The sequence below is a fragment of the Athene cunicularia genome (assembly GCF_003259725.1).
Source record: "Athene cunicularia isolate RWA chromosome 12 unlocalized genomic scaffold, athCun1 chr12_part1, whole genome shotgun sequence".
Taxonomy (NCBI): domain Eukaryota; kingdom Metazoa; phylum Chordata; class Aves; order Strigiformes; family Strigidae; genus Athene; species Athene cunicularia.
In genome coordinates this window covers 22,222,480-22,238,319 of record NW_020799116.1, presented here as the reverse complement: position 1 = coordinate 22,238,319, position 15,840 = coordinate 22,222,480, and the positions used below count along the sequence as shown (strand labels likewise).

The window sequence follows — 15,840 nt, the reverse complement described above, 5'->3', positions numbered from 1 at the left end:
GGCACTTGCACCTGTTAGGATCAGGCTATTTTTTCTTCTGCAATGTGAAGTTCCCCTTTGCAAACATATTCAGCTCTTACGTTCTTTTGGGTGATTTTGCCTAAAATAGGTGGATGAGACTTCAGTTTTGCAGAGCAACCTCAGAGTTGCTGTTATTTTCTGCGCATGTATTATTTTCTCTCTGAAACTGATTGTGGGAAGTCATTAAAACTTTTCAGAGCAGTGTGTGCAAACACTTTGTGCTTGGATGGTATGGATTTTTATGAGCTGCTGGAAGGAGAAAAAAAGAAACAAACAGTGTAACTGTGATAAATTACAGACTCATCTCCCAAAGTGGACTTTAAAATAACTCTAACTGAAGCAAAATGTTGTATAACATGAGGAGAAGAAATGATCCCCTGAAAAGTGGAGTAGGGTGTAGATCTTGAGCATGACTGAAATCAAGCTTTTAAAATTTTCCCTTAGCCATTCTGCTAGCTATGTAATTGAGTGTGGATTGCCGCAATTTCAAGCAACTCAGGAATCATAATGAATTGGAATTAAGTATATAGTTTATGGCCAAGGAAGCTCCTTGCTTGGGCAGGTGCCTGGGGATGGCAGAATGTAACCTGCTGATCAGAATGAAGCAGCATTGAGGCAGCATTTAAGGTGACTCATAGAGGTCGTTGTCAAGAGGCAGGGACTTGGCTGTGCTCAGAAGATGCTGCCCGGAAAGGCTTAGTGAAACCTCCTGACTCACAGCTGTGAAAGGGCGACATTCATGTTACATAATTTTGATTTGCCTAACTGAACGTTTTAAAGTCCCTTTTCACCTCAAATACTGAAGCGGAGCAGGAGGTTCTCAGAAAATGTAAAACCCGAAGATATGTCCCGAAGCAGCTGTGAAAGTATTATACTTACCTTTATGCTGTTGCTAGGATTGTGAGCGTTGGTAGAATTTTTCGTTTTTACAGTAACTGACTGGTTCCTGAACTGGTGGCTAGAGGGAGCTCCAATGCAATCTGTTTAAAGCAGTCTCAGTAAGTCTATCACTACAAATACGGCCTATTTTATCACCTGAAGCTATAGATGAAAACAAAGGAGGAAGCCATCTATATTTACTTTTGCATGTGATAAACACTGGAGATGTATTTGATCATGTGGAATAACAAAGTGGATATATATGCTAGCATGCCCTACAGGGAATGTTGTTTATACATTTTATAATTATCATAAATACATTGTTTGCTTGTGTAGTTTGGTCTGCCTCTACCCTTCTCAAGTTGTCATGCAGAATATGTTCCAGGGAACGTGTGTGTCTTTTACAGAATATGAATAGCCATATGGGGTGTTATGTACTGTCAGATGTCAGATGGTCATGTAGAAAGGAACATAAGAACACGGAAAACATAGTGATAGTTCTCCTAGGCTCCAGGAGATCTTTGGCAAGAAATTAATCCATAGGTGATGTCTAGTAGGTTTTCAAATAAATTGAAAATTACCAGTTTAAAACCAGCATGAAACAATTTCCAAACTGCTACGGATATGTTTCTGCTGTCAAAGCAGCAGAAATTCTAACCTTACTGTTCTGCATCCACTGAATTAATTATAATTCAGTTAAGGGTACCACACCTGTATTTATAGGGCATTTGGTTTTATGGATTTCTTCCCTCATGTGCAGGTACGTTTCACATTTTAACTTCACAAAACGCGCACAGCAGTTGGTCAGTACTGGGTGGAGGATCTGTATGCAAGCATAGCTGCACAGAAAGTTTGAATCATCTGCAACAGTAATAGCTGAATGTGACTCAGCTGAACAGAGCCTTGATTTTTCTTCCCCCTTCCCCTCCTGACTGCTTGGGACATGTTGCCTCCCCTGGTCCCTGCCAGCCTCCCCTGGTCCCTGCCAGCCTCCCCTGCCCCTGCCCGGCACTGAGCTCTGTGCTTGTAGGGGCCAGCTCCTGGCAGTGACCAGGGCATTGCTTGTTCTGATGAGCTGACAAAAAGAGGTAAAGAGGCGGGAGAACTTAAATTGAGCCAATCCACAAGGAGAGAAGACATTAGTTCAGTGAGAGTTTTTCCTGGCTATGTCTGGATCAAATTCAGCCTCCTGCTCTCTGCTACTAGTTGACCTTTTGTGACTCAGTCCTGCTGCCATTCTGCTTCCACCCTGTAACATAGAGATGTTTGTTTACTGGCCCTTAAAAGAGACTTCGGAGACCTTGGGATGGGAGGGACTCAGAGCGAGTTATTTTTGTTTTTCAGAACAGAATGCTACAGGGTCAGAAGGAAAAAGTAGCCATGCAGCTCACATGTTTTAATTTGCGTAGTAAGTGTATAGCAAACATGTGGGTACTCATTAAAGATGGCTTCTGTGAAATAAAGGTGTAATAATGGCGTGAGTTTTCAAAAATCTAGATTAGTATGGCTTCCTTCTGTGTGCACAGCTAACATCTTTATCTGCAATTAATGTTTTACATTGGTCATTTCTGTGAAATATGAGTGTTGCTGTTTTCCCTTTAGAGATGGGGATGAGATTTTTAGAACTAATGAAACTATTTTTAGTGAATTAGTAAATTAGTGAAACTAATTATCTGTATTTACTAAACAAGCTGGGAAGCTGAAATTTCATGTAACTAAAGACCATTTCTTCCTACAGTTATGTTTACTTTCCATATTCAAGTGAAAAATTGTACATGATATTTTTCATGAAAAGTAGTGTCCATTGTTAATTTCTAGTGTTTCAAGCAAGTGCTTTTGTTTCCATACCCATTAGTTATTTGTTTTTCTTTTTTTTTGATGTTATTTTCATGCTCTCTGGCCTTTATTGATTTTTGGCTGATGCATTCATAGAACAAATGCATAAAATCAACCCAATTTATGACCCATTAATGTAAGCATTTTTTCCCTAAAGAAATTATGTCACATTTCATTCACCTCTGAATTTTTTTTCTAGCCAATCACTGGAGCATTGGACACCTGAAAATGAGATAGTATTGAAATCTATCTTTCTCTCTTCTTAAATTAAATTCATCTTTATGGAGAATTTAATTAGTTGTAATTGATATTTTATGACAAGATTTTGCCAGAGGCTGGTGCATTACAGATAATTAATCTCGATCAGGAAATGTTACTTAAATAATTTTATTTTGTAATCCTACAAGCAGTATTATTAATCAGGTGACGTATTCTGACACTAGAAAGAATGGGCAGATAGCCCACTGCTCAGTCTCTTGGATGTAGCAGATGTTTCTGACAAACAAGTTTGTTTGCTTGTTGGTCACGAGGTGTCTGATTAAAGCAATTTTGCTCGGCTTTGTTCTTTGTTAGTGGGTGAGCTCTCAGCTGTGCCCGCTGCTATCAGCTGGCTGTGGAAGCCCCGAGATTGCTGGTGGTGCCTCTAGGATTCAGAATGAAATTTAGGTGCTCTCCACACGTGTTTAGCTCTTCAGAAGGCCACAAAGACATGTCTTCTGCTTTATAATCAGACTTCACTATTGAAGGCTCCTTTTAATTTTTTTTCTTTTTGATTTTGGGGAGCTTAATGAAAATACATTTAATTTGGTGCTGCCAATACATACTGGATTCCAAGTAAGGTATGAACAGTAGTAGTTCTTCCTTCCCACAGATTGCTTGGTTAGATTACTTTAGTGCTTCAAGGAAAGAAAATAGCAAGTGGTTTTTAAAATAAAACTGAAAATGACTGAGTAATAGGCGTTGTCAACTCATTTAACATTTTTCATCAAAGATTTAAGGATGATCAAAGAGCCAACAAGGAAGGCAAAGGTTTAGGTGTGTAAGTGGAGCAGCAGGAAGCCTGTAGCTTGTCACTTTATTACAACTGAGGCTAAATGAATCCTGAGCTTTGCTTTCATGTTTCATTAGGCACATGTCTCAGCCACAAAACTCAGTCCAGCTTGACAAAGTCCACATTTAGCTTAGCCACAAATAGGAAAATTTGGGAGGCAATTTTTATTAGTCAAATTTATCTGTCAAAACTTGGTGTGGTAAAATATGTAACTGGAGGCTAGAACTGAAGATGAAGTTGTGCCTGCTCTAGCCAGATGTGCAAGTTTCTGCCAGTTGGTTGTTTAATCTAATTCTCTGGTACAGAAACATTAAATGGTCTCTGGGTAATAAGTATGAAATTGAAGAATGGGCAAGATTCATTTAAAGCTTGCTCTCTTTAGGTACTTTGACACTTTCCTTCCCTGTTTTTTGTTTTTTGAGGGCTTTTCCGAAACAATTTCACAGTAGTGTGTGTGAGTATATATACATTTATGTATATATACATATATATGTCTTTATGTATAGTTTTCAGAGTGTGATTGTTCTCTAAATGTGTACAGCTGCATCCAGATGGCAGTCAGAACCTTTGGCCCTCTCAGACGCATCTGGGGCTGCCTAGTCTGATCTCTTGGTTTACGTTGAAGCGGTACTAGTTCCCATGGGCACAAAGACAACCCTGGACTGTTCCACTGTAAATACTGTTTGGAACTCTAGGATGGATATGGCAATCAGTTGTGAACTCTGAACTTATGTAAGGCATATAGTCATCTTGTTGTGGTTTCAGCTGGCTCCTTTTATTATGAAAAGTCAGGGTAGTGAAAATCATTATTATGGTAAATTCAGTTTTTATATATACACCATGCTATCTAAATGTATGTGTGCCTATATATACACACAAATATATAAATATATGTCCTCTTTAAATCTGCTCCTTATATACTCTTGTATTTGCATGACTTCCTACAGCTGGGGTTTTGAAATGCTGGACAAGAGTCACTACAAAGTGGGCCCATGCAGAACCCCTGACCTGGGGTCCTGTGGCTGTCTGGGGTGAAACCCAGCACTGGTGCAGAGGAGCCTGCAGCCAAAGGGATCCACTCGGTACTGTCAGGGAAGTGCCTGTCCCAGCTTCTCGACATGTTTGAAAGTCAACGTGCCTCTGGAATTTCACTCAGCACACTTGATAAATGTAAACTGCCAGTTAACTGAAAAATATTGTTTCCTTTCTAATGACTAGGTTGCTCTGTAGGTTCCCCATCCTGCTTCCAGCTTGCACACTACTAACCCCACTTTTTGTTGTTTTACCACAGACATGCTGACGTAGCTCCAGTTTGCTTGTTTTCAGATTCTGTGGTAGTTTGCTAGTTGCATGTTATTTAACTTAGATTTGTAAGCCTTTTCTTCCAGAAAACAACGCTTTCAAAAAAATCTACCCCCATTTTCAGTTTAGTAGGTTTGTAGCCTGCAGGAGTAGAATTATGAAAACATTTGCTGTGCATGTTACTGATGACAAGGTTCTGTATTTAAAAGAAGCATCATAACCCCTGATAGACTGATATAGCACACTACATTTTAAATAGGTGAATCTGCTTATATGAATATCTCTGTTAATTTTCTTTTTCAGAAATGATGAAATTAATAAAATAGATACAGCTTTACTGAGTAATAGGGAAGCAGCACATTGGTTGTAGGTCTGTGAATCCACTTAACAGCTTCTGTAATTCTGTTACATTTCCTGGGAAACAAAGGGGTCATGGACATTGATCTGTAGTACTTTGTAATCTGCTGCTTCTTGTTAAATGCTAGGTAATCAAAGGAAAATATCACTGACATGCAGAGAAATAATAATTGATTGCAAATGAATGTATTGAAAGAGGCTGAAAATCATATAATTCTTAAATTGTAACACTGGTATTTCTGGACAGCAGCAGGAACGAAAGCTTTGTCGTGGTACATGATAAATTAGCCTCTGGCAGCACAGGCTGTGGCTCATGCTGCCTGCAGATCCCTGCAAGGGAATAAGGCTCCTCTAAGCCTTTTGTTTTTCTGTACATGTATAAGCATTTGCAATATGCGAACTACAGGGAGGTGCCTGCAGCATATGGTATAATACATGGGAAATACTTAAACTGCAAACTTCTCTCAGAGCACTCATTCTGAGCTAGGGATTTAAAATCTGCTGATGTGAAGATGAGAAACAAGCTATTAATCTACGAACCTATATGAAAAGTGGAGTAAAGTCTGTCACTGAACCGCTCCTGTGGTGCAGCCATGTACTAATCCATGCCAGCAGATCTTTCAGGCTTTAAACTGTCTGCAGTCATAGTGTTCTTAAGTACATGTGAAGGAGATAGACCCAACAGAAACTTTCTGTCTTAAGTCTCTGCTCCTAGGACATAACGTAATGGGGTCAATTTGGTGTGCTCCTTTTCATATTCAGCTTGACGTGGTTTTTTACTTCACTGCGTCACTTTTGCACAGAGCTGCTGCTAGCTGTTTTAGGAGGACAGTAGTAACACTATAGCTTGCAACAGGACACATGATATTCAAACACGTTTTAAATTACACATGCTTTTTAGGACGCCTTTGTTTTCTGTTATTTTTCAGTCACGTGATCTCAAATGCCATGCAAAGATACTTGTAGAATTTAGATCTTTGTGGTACCTGAGTGGATACTGATACAGGGACTTGAGGTAGTGGTGAAGGGTCTAAAACAGCAAGGCCATTAACGTTTAGGTGCTATTGCTGGAGTTAATCTAGCTGCTGGGAGTTTTTTAAGATTAAGTTTTTTAATAATATCTTTCACTGTATAAAATTTCACTGCAAAACTGAAATTAGAGCATTTCTTGAGAAGAAAGCTTCTCCAGGTCTTCTTGTTGTTACTCTTGTAGATTGTTCTAGGAATGCAGGCCCCGACTTTGTTTTATTTAATATAATTCTTTATTTAATATAAAGATTATATAAAATTCTTTATTTAATATAATTCTTCTTTGTTTTATTTAATATAATTCTGTTGTGTCTGTACAGAAAATCAGTTTTACTTTTGCACAGTCTTCTCAAATTAATAAAGCCAACTGAGTTTGCTAATCTGGCTATTTTCTTGTGGCTTTTAGGTTCATGTTGGGATGGCTTTGTTCCTGAAATATTGCTTTTCTTACAGATTTAAAATCTCTTTGAGATACTGCAATTATAGTTTTATTTGGAAAGCATGTTATAAAAATGAGCGTTTAGGCGTGCTTCTGGGCTGAACACTTCCAAAATTATAACAGAACTGTGTGATGGAAAGGAAAACCTTCTGAAGGAGTAAAAATGAAACAAAGCTTGTGTGTATAGCTTACACACAGCCCAAACCAAATTAATATATATTTCTAGTATGCCAAGTCGAAAAGTGTGTTCAGAGTTTTCCTAAAGCTGTTCTTTTTCTCTGATCTGTTTCTGTCTTTGAAGCAGACCTTTTGGTCACTTAGCCATGTGGTGTCTGGAAGAGATCCACAAAAAACTCTTATCGGTCAGTTGATTTTCTGAACAATCAGCTGCCTGCTTAGATTTGTAATCCAGCTTTAATAACCTGGGAAATGAGCCACACTCTGAGGACAGGTAATACGGGCTTTCCAACCTGGAGCTGTGCAAAACCTGAGACCCAGCAGAACTCTACTCGTGATCTAAGTCATTCAAGCCCCAAGTGAGGAAAGCTTTTCATTTCTAGGAGCAGCATTAAATATGTATTTAAGTACTTTCTTGTCTAAGTTGGTTCATTGAAATATTTGGAGCACAACATATGAGAAGAGAAAATGAGAAGCAAGAATTTCAGTGGTATTCTTTAAAGTTCCTAGTCCTTCCTTCAGAATGCTAACTTTTTGTAGGTGAACAGTGCCAGTAAAGCTATTAAATTATATATCCAAAAGAAAGACTTAATTTGAACTATGTTTTCAGGTTTTGTTCCAATGACATATCCGTTTGAGTGATGTTTAGTTCTGGCCTACTTACCCATGCAGTTCTGTGGAAACCTCTGGAGTTGGGCTGTTCTACTTTTAGATCTACGGTTCAGGCACGCTACCGTGAGACAGGTTTTCTGAATTGAATCCACATGTGAACATAGCTGCCAGAAGCATTACAGGTTTCCTGAGAGCTTCTGCCTTTGCAACATGCCTGTTTTAAGTGTCCCCCAGTGTGTCCCCCAGGAACTGCACAACAACTTGGTAATGAGTTAGTGGGAAGAGTGTGTCAGAATGGCTGTGCTGCATCAAAGCAAACATCCATCTGGGCCAGTGCATGTTCTCTGATGGTGGTCCATAGCAGTGCCAAGACAGACGTGTAGGAGTAAGACAAGCATGCTGTCACACTAGTCTGCCTTCAGTTCTTGAGGATATCTTGATTCACTTGTATTGCACTAATTAATGCAGGACTCAGCTGCATGTCTGATAAATGATGCTTCAGCCAGAAGAGACATTATGGCAGAGCTTCTGGCCATATATCCATCAGATTCCTCCTAATTTCTGGGAGGGTCCTAATCTCTTCATTACTTTCTGGTTCATAATATTCAAATTAGAATTTCCTGCAGCTTACTTCTTCAGGGCCATTTGTTTGGGACCTCGGGCAGAGGGCTGTGTAACAAAAGTGAATGCAGAACTCCTACCCACTGGGTCCCTTTAGCTCAGGGAACTTCTGGGGTTTTGGGGGAATCTGTGCTCCCTGATGGCTTGGCAGTTCTCAGGGCAAGCCAAGGCGCTGCTGATGAGGGGGAACTTGAGCTGAGAGGATGTGCTAAGCAGAATTTAGAGGTGGGAGGCTAAAATTAATTCAGATGTTACCTTGTTTTTTCCTCTTTGTTATCTGTTAAGTAACTTCACCATATTTTGGGTGCTTTGGGAATTACGGAATACGAAGGGATGGTTTTGTTTGACCAGTGTAATGTCCGGAATATAATTTCCAGCATTGTTTCTGTGGGAGGGTGCTGTTCTGGCTGAGTATGATCCTTCTGTTCCCTTCTTTTTGCTTGTTACAATTAGATGCTTTGGGCTTACCTACCAAAAGGAGCACTAAGGGATGCACAAGCGTCCATCAGTGCTAGGTTTCAGATGGTCCTTAAGCAAGGGTAAATTTTTCCATTTAATGAAGCTGCACTTTGGAATATAAAGAAATAATGTGGTCCTCCTTTGTAACTGAATGTGTGGAGTATCCCAGCATCAGCCTGCAGTGAACAGGATTCCCTTTCTTCTGTGTGCTGCCGGTTCATGTGAAGAAACTGTGACAAGTAGCCATTATTCACTGAGCAATATCTAGCACAGTGTCTTAAATATTTAATATATTATTCTGCATTCCTTTCCACAGTGTTAAAAAGATGCAATACTACACTGCTTCTAGCACCAAAGGCTTGATGGAGCTCAGAATTGTCTTTTCCCCCTCAGACATGCTCTCTGAGTTGTCATTTGCAGACAGCAGTACTGTGATGCTCCAAGTGCATTTCACTTTTTAGCCAAAAGATTATATATTTAAGCAATCTTTATTTGGGATCAAGCTGTGGGTTAGCTTCAACTACAATTATTTAATCTGCCACCATTGTGCATTTTCATGCCAGAAGAGTATCTTGGCTTTTCTCAGATTGGAAATTTTTCTTTCTGCTTGCACAACGTCTGCTTATGATATGTAGTTATTTGTAGCCTCTGTCAGCAATAAGATGGGTAGTACCGTGGTCTCATTTATCCTCTGGTTAGCAGATAATGAAGCAGTTGCATCCATCTGCACTGATGGAAATGGACTGCTCCTATCCCAACTTGGCATTATTCAGTAGAATTGAGCCCGTAGGGCTGGAAGGTGTCCCATGGGACCCTGAGAAGGGGAGACAGCCATCCTGAATGCTATCACAGTGTGGGCACTCAGAAGAATATCCATTCAGCATAGTAAGAACCTCCGTATAACTGTGCACTCCATCAAGAGAGTTACCAAATACTCTGTAAAAGGCTTACAGCGCAGACACAGTGCTGGACTACTAGAATTACTATATTCTGTTTATCCCATCTCAGCAAGAGCGTAGTTCCTACGTGGTTCTGTTCCACTGGTGCTTCCTGCAGGCACATTGGTGTCTTTCTTAGAAATGTCTTAATGATTTACATTGTCACTGTTCCATACTGAGAGACGAAATAGTTTAAATCAAGGTCTCTGTCTATAATGCTGTCTCCCAGATCAATAACACTCCTTTTATCACAGCTGAGGAAATCAAGATTTAGAATTGTCAGATCTGCAACATATTAATTCTCTACCTGCTCTCTCTTCATATGGTATAAGGAACTCCTTCTTATGCAGTTTCAGAAGTAATCTTCAATAAGACTGATTTTTGTATTTATGAAAAACAATTTCTTTTATCTCAAAAAGCACAAAGTAAAACTTGTGTCATTGCTCAAGGTACCAAGAAGCTAATTGTATGTCTCACTTAATTGTGCTAAAACATTGTGGAATATGATCTTTTAAATACCCAGTTGCTAGGAATCCTGTACCCTCAGGTTTGCTCACTACACAGTGTGAATAACAGGTGTTATAGCCTGTGGCCCTGATTTTTGCTTCAGTACAGAACTCTCAAGTAGAATTGTATTTATTCTTTTTGTCCATGGATACCTAAAGCCCACTGAATAAGACAGAAACTATCTGAATTTCAGACCAATGATTTCTTGGTAACATTTTAATTTTTTCTGCATAATACACTGCAGAAGTGGGCTATTTATGATTTCTGTGCTAGCTGATGGAAATAGATGCAAGCTGTAAGCAAGTTTGTAATTCAGGAGTTGTGTGTACCCATATTTTGTGTAATTCTTTTAGCCTTGAAGGAGGTTGATATTACCAACAATTATACACATTCTTCAAGTTTCATGCTGACCATATCAGTGCCAAATAATCCAACTGGGTATAGCCCTGCATGCCAAGTTTAGTTACAGTTCATGCAACGTTTCCTCTGTCTTTTCTCTAAAATGTCAAGAATGTGCATGACGAAGAGATGTCATTCAACTGACTCATCAGTGAAATTGATGCAGATTTCCTCAACTCCCTACCTAGAAGGACCTTGCTAACTCCATGGAAACAAACTCAAGATACAAAACAGCCTGCAGGGTTGTTTAGGGTATTTCCCTGATAATGCAGGATAGTTTATTTTCTTCCCTTTAGTGGTGGTATAAGTCTTAGCTCAATTTTCAGCCAATTCCTTGGGCATACTTCTGCAATTAAAAGTAGTTTCATTGGTTTTTAATTTCTTGTGGATGTACGAAGTAGAAATTGTACATATATAGACAAGTCTATTATATTTTAAATATTTTTATCATTAAGTAGTGTATAGATTTCTTTCTGGACTACAAATGTTCTGAGTCAGTGCCCATTAGGAATAAACAAATAGGGTTGTTAGACCTTCCTGCTTGCTTTCTTTAGAGCAATGCAATATTTTTTTTTCCTATCCAGTAAATTTGTTAAAAAACAAAACAAACAAACCTTGTTTTGAGGTAATCTAAAGTAGATACAGTTTTATTTTTCGGTAGCAGACATTCCTGAAATTACTTTGTGAAGAATGAGATACTTTGTTTGCTGTAGCTTAATGATACTATGTTCAGATTTTGGGTTATTTTTATGTTTTAAATTAACTTTCCATCTTTGAGCAGTGTTTGGAAAGAAACTAGAAGGTTTAAATGGGATTTTAGATGTAAAGAAGGGCAGTGATTATAGTAAAATTATTCTGTAAATTCAATAGGAATTAACTAACTTTCTGTACACCAAATCCAGACCTTCATTAGATCTTAAACGTGATTTCTCCTGTCTCTACTGGCTTTTTGTCTTGGCCACTAAACTTTGTTTTTCATGTTGCCAGCCATCTCCTGAGGTTTTCCATAACGGCAAGTTGAATCTGTGGATGGGTAACCAGGTTAAAAGGCTGTGCTATAGTTTTTCCAGAGCATGTAACCCCCTCTTAGCATATGTCTTGGTTTCCATCCTGCTCCCTGGTAGTGACCTGTTTGTGCCTCTCCTCCGGGGAGGTTTCTTCAGTTCAGCCCATTCGGCTTTTTCTGTGTTTGACATTGTTTTCATATCTGATCTCCTCATAAGAAAGACAGTAATAAGCCTTTTTCCGTAGGCTGCTTTGATATTCCATATCTGATTGAAGAGATTAATTGTGCAAAGATGAGAAGTTTTGGGGACTTTTACCATGAGACTCCATCGTCTGCCTCTGTGCCTCTGGCAGGAGGGCTCCCCAGCCCCCCGGTGATGCAGCACAGGGGCCAGAGCTACAGCGGGGTCTCCGTGACACAGGCTGTCCACCACATACACAGCGTCTTTACAGCAGATGAACTTCTGAAGCCTTCCACCGCCCCGTTGTCTGTGGGACTTGATGGGTGCTGAGCACATTGGCAGCTGCCGTGGCTCTGCGTTGCCAGCTACAAAATTGATTAGATCTGTGGCTTTTTGTGTTTGGGGCTTTTTAACTACAGTTACTGAGTACATAAAGAATTACTGATAGCATGCTGAACTGCTGTTAGTAGCAGCACGGAAATTTCTAGAAAACTTGGTAAGAACAGAACGTTTCAGCCATGTTTCAGGACAGCCCCAAGATGGGTATTTTTACTGTGGGAGCTCTGCTTTTTCCTCCGTATTTAAAAATATATGCATCTCCTGACTGAAGCTTTTGGTCACTGGGGAGCCTACTTTAGGTGTCTGTCTTCAGAAAGAAAAACGAGGTATTTTTAATGAAGCTGTAATCCTGCTGCTTGTGATTGTATAAAGAGTCCCTGAGGTCACAACGTGCTCAGTGTCGTTCGGCACCACAATCAAGGTTGCACTGGGGTGGAGGCTAATCAGCACTGCCTTGTGTCTCATTACCATCTCTTCTTTATGCACAGCATATTGTCACTGCACAAAGACGGAGTCTGTTAAATATTTATTTATAGTAAGAAGGGCCAAAACTGTTAAGAGAAGACTTTTTAAAATCTGTGTTCAAAGCAAGGCAAAAAGTCACACTCAGTGAGCAGGTTGGCACTTTCATTAGCGTACTGGGTTAAGCAGGAAATTTAATTATAAGTAAATTAAGTTCACCCTTTTCAATTGTTAAACTAATAACAAGTCACAAAGCCAATGCATGTAAGCCACCCCCTCAAAATTCACCGCTATTCACAAATCCTAAACTCTGGAAGCAAACAAATTACAGGGTGGATTAAGCTCCTAAAAGCTATTTTAAAGCTTTAGTGCTTTAGCTAAAAGCTGTTTGGACATATGCTGCATTTATGGCCTCCTCCCTCCACACAACCCTCTTTATTTTTGTAAGCATAATAGTAATCTTGGGATTAAAAGTAGAGATTTGCCATTGATTTACAAATACCCACTGTAAATATAATTAATGCAATTCTAATGCTAATTTTATGAACCTCCATAGACTATACACATTTATGGCTATATGAGCAAAGGTTGATCTGTGGCCATTGTGTAAGGGATTTAAATGGAGACTTGCAAATAACCATTTAAAAATTATTTCTAACACCATGACGGAGTGTTCATTATGAAGTTTTGGCTAATATTTTATTACAGTCTGTGGAAAAACTGTTTTCACCCTAAAAATTTAGCTCTATTTCATATATATATATATATATATATATATTTATGATAAACCTGAAAACATGCTCAATGAGAGCAAGGCGAATTAGTAATACCATACTACGTGTTAAAATATTGCTGCTTAAACATAAGCATAGTCATAATCTCCTCAGTGCTCTACAGTATCTTAACTAAACTTTTCACTGCATTAACTTCAGGATGACTCTGTAGTTGCCTTTTTGGGTAGAGAACACAAAGTCTCGGACTGTAAGGGTGACTGTTGTGTTAGTGAATACATTAAGTAATCTGATGCCCAGTGTGAGAGAAGCCAGCAAATGGGTAGGCTGAAACTGCACAAGGCCCTCACAGAACTTTGCCCAGCTCCCCATTCCATGTAGCTGTGCTATTTTTGCTTAGTGGATATACGAAGGATGAAAGCAATGTGGCCAGGAATATGTACTTGTAAGCTGCACAGTGCTGCTGTTCTGTGATCATGACCTGATTTATGTGCACTGCCCTATTCTGGGGCTGCTCTTCGGCAGTAAGTCTTCTGGTGAGGACACTTTTTGCATCTTGAAATTCCACACCTAAAGAAAGAGTCAGCTTTAAATTCACAACATGCTGAAAGGTGGTTTATGCTCAGGGACAAATTCCAGCAAACATGATGAGAGAGTAATGCAGATGCGTTTGCCATGGAGTGAGCACCTTCAAGAAGGATGCTTGTGCTGCCTGAAGTTTTCAAGCACCCACAGCGTGAAGGTCTCTGACACTGCCTAAGGCAGGCTGTAGTATTTGCGTGTGCTAGTTTATGCCAAGGTTATGCACGAGTACAGGTGAATTGAGCTGAGGTTTTACTGCTACATGCGCACAGTGCACGACTGCAAGTAGAAGACAGTTCTGGAAATGCGTAATATAATGGTGCACAGAGTAGAATTTGTGTCAGTCATTCACGGAACAAAGTGTTGTCATTCATATATAAGAAATATGGCAGGGTAGAGTGCTTTTTAGAATATTGAAAATTGATCACATTTTGACTAGTTCAGAAAAATGTTTCTGTAATTCCCCGTTCTCTAGTGTATAGCAAATGGCGGCTATGTTTTTGTTTAGGGTTTTGGGGGTTTTTTTCACATCCATGTTTAATGGTGCGCTAAGTAAGGAGGAAAATCTGAAGCCATTAAGCATTTGACATTTAAGAACACGGTACTTTTGAATAGTGTTAATTCTTTATAATTTTATTCCTTTGCTATTACCTCAGGACTTCATTGGAAACGCGAAGCGGCATCTCAGCTGATCCACTCAGGTACTGTAGTAATACAGACATTAATTTTAGGTTTGAAGCAATAGAAATTACTCTGTTCTGTGTCAGCTGTACATCACATAACTTTATCTTACAACGCATAGCCAGTAAAGGCATTGACCAGATAGCTGGATTTTTCTGTTTGAGTGGGGATAGTTCACTTTCTTCAGGGATTTCCAACGTGAAATTCCGTTCTGGCTTCAAACACTGTATTCATTCTCAGAGGAGCATGAAGGCAGGGAGGAAAGGTGTGTTTGTGCACGCACACAGGCAAAACCATCTCTCAGATTTTTATAACCTTAGATTGTGCTGAAAACATCTGACCTTCCCTGGTAGTTTTAGACTGCTTTGAGTGAACAATACTGATTGTGTCCAAATGTCATTCATGTTTTCCATTGCTCAGCGTTTTGATAAAAGCACATGTATAAACTTCAGAGAGTACTGTCATATGAGTCATTGCAGTAACTGAGATTTTACTTTGATCACTCAATTTAGAAAAAAATGCTTAGCACTGTTAACACTGCATATCAAATGGGCACCTTGCATCTTTTATTCTCATAGCTGCACATTAAAGAGTGCATCAAAGTCACAGACTTCCTTTGATTAAACTGGGGCAGAGTGCCTTCCTCTCAAATTGACAGTTGTTTTGGTAAAAGTCTTTCTTTGGAGATGTTAACGGATTGAGGATGTGACTTTGTCCCACATTATGTAGTTTTAACCTTGCTTGAACAAAACATTAGTGGGAACTGTTCTGTTTAACCTTATTCAGATTAAAGGCTCTCCCTGTTATTAATCGTCCATTAATTTCCAGTGTATGGTCTTCTGAAAGTAAAGCGTATGCCTTATTATCATCTCCTACAAACACACACACACCCCCCCTATGTTGTAATGTTATCTTTGTCTTCAGCTCAGCATAGCAACACTAGACAATGTTCAGTCATGGCTGTAGTTTTGTTCCCATCTCCCGGTTTGACTGGAACACTGTTTCTTTGTGTGGTAGGACAATGCAGGAAACAATGTCCACTTCTCCCTGCCCTGTTTTTCTCAAAACTTATTTTAGCAAGAACATGATGATGCTGGTTTGTGATTTACCATTCTCTGGGATAAAGTTCCCAGAACCAGCTATTTCTGCCATCTTTATTCCAGGCTAGATAAATCTTTGTGAAAATAGCAGAGTTTAAAAATTTCGGTGGACTTTTTTCCATGGGGGGGGG

General features: G+C 39.3%; 1 protein-coding gene across 8 annotated transcripts in view; it reads left to right on the top strand.

Moving 5' to 3' along the window:
- The window catches only part of IQSEC1 (IQ motif and Sec7 domain 1), a 273,968-nt gene that overhangs the window by 103,628 nt on the left and 154,500 nt on the right, over window positions 1-15,840 (top strand). For 4 of the 8 annotated variants that reach the window (XM_026857668.1, XM_026857674.1, XM_026857673.1 and 1 more), the window contains one exon: window positions 14,585-14,629. The exons of the other annotated variants lie outside the window; for them this stretch is intronic. Coding sequence is in view for 1 of the 4 variants with exons in the window: in XM_026857669.1 (XP_026713470.1) it covers window positions 14,585-14,629 (45 nt within the window). In the remaining 3 variants the exon portion in view is untranslated. The remainder of the gene's footprint in view (window positions 1-14,584; window positions 14,630-15,840) is intronic. 8 annotated transcript variants of the gene reach the window in all.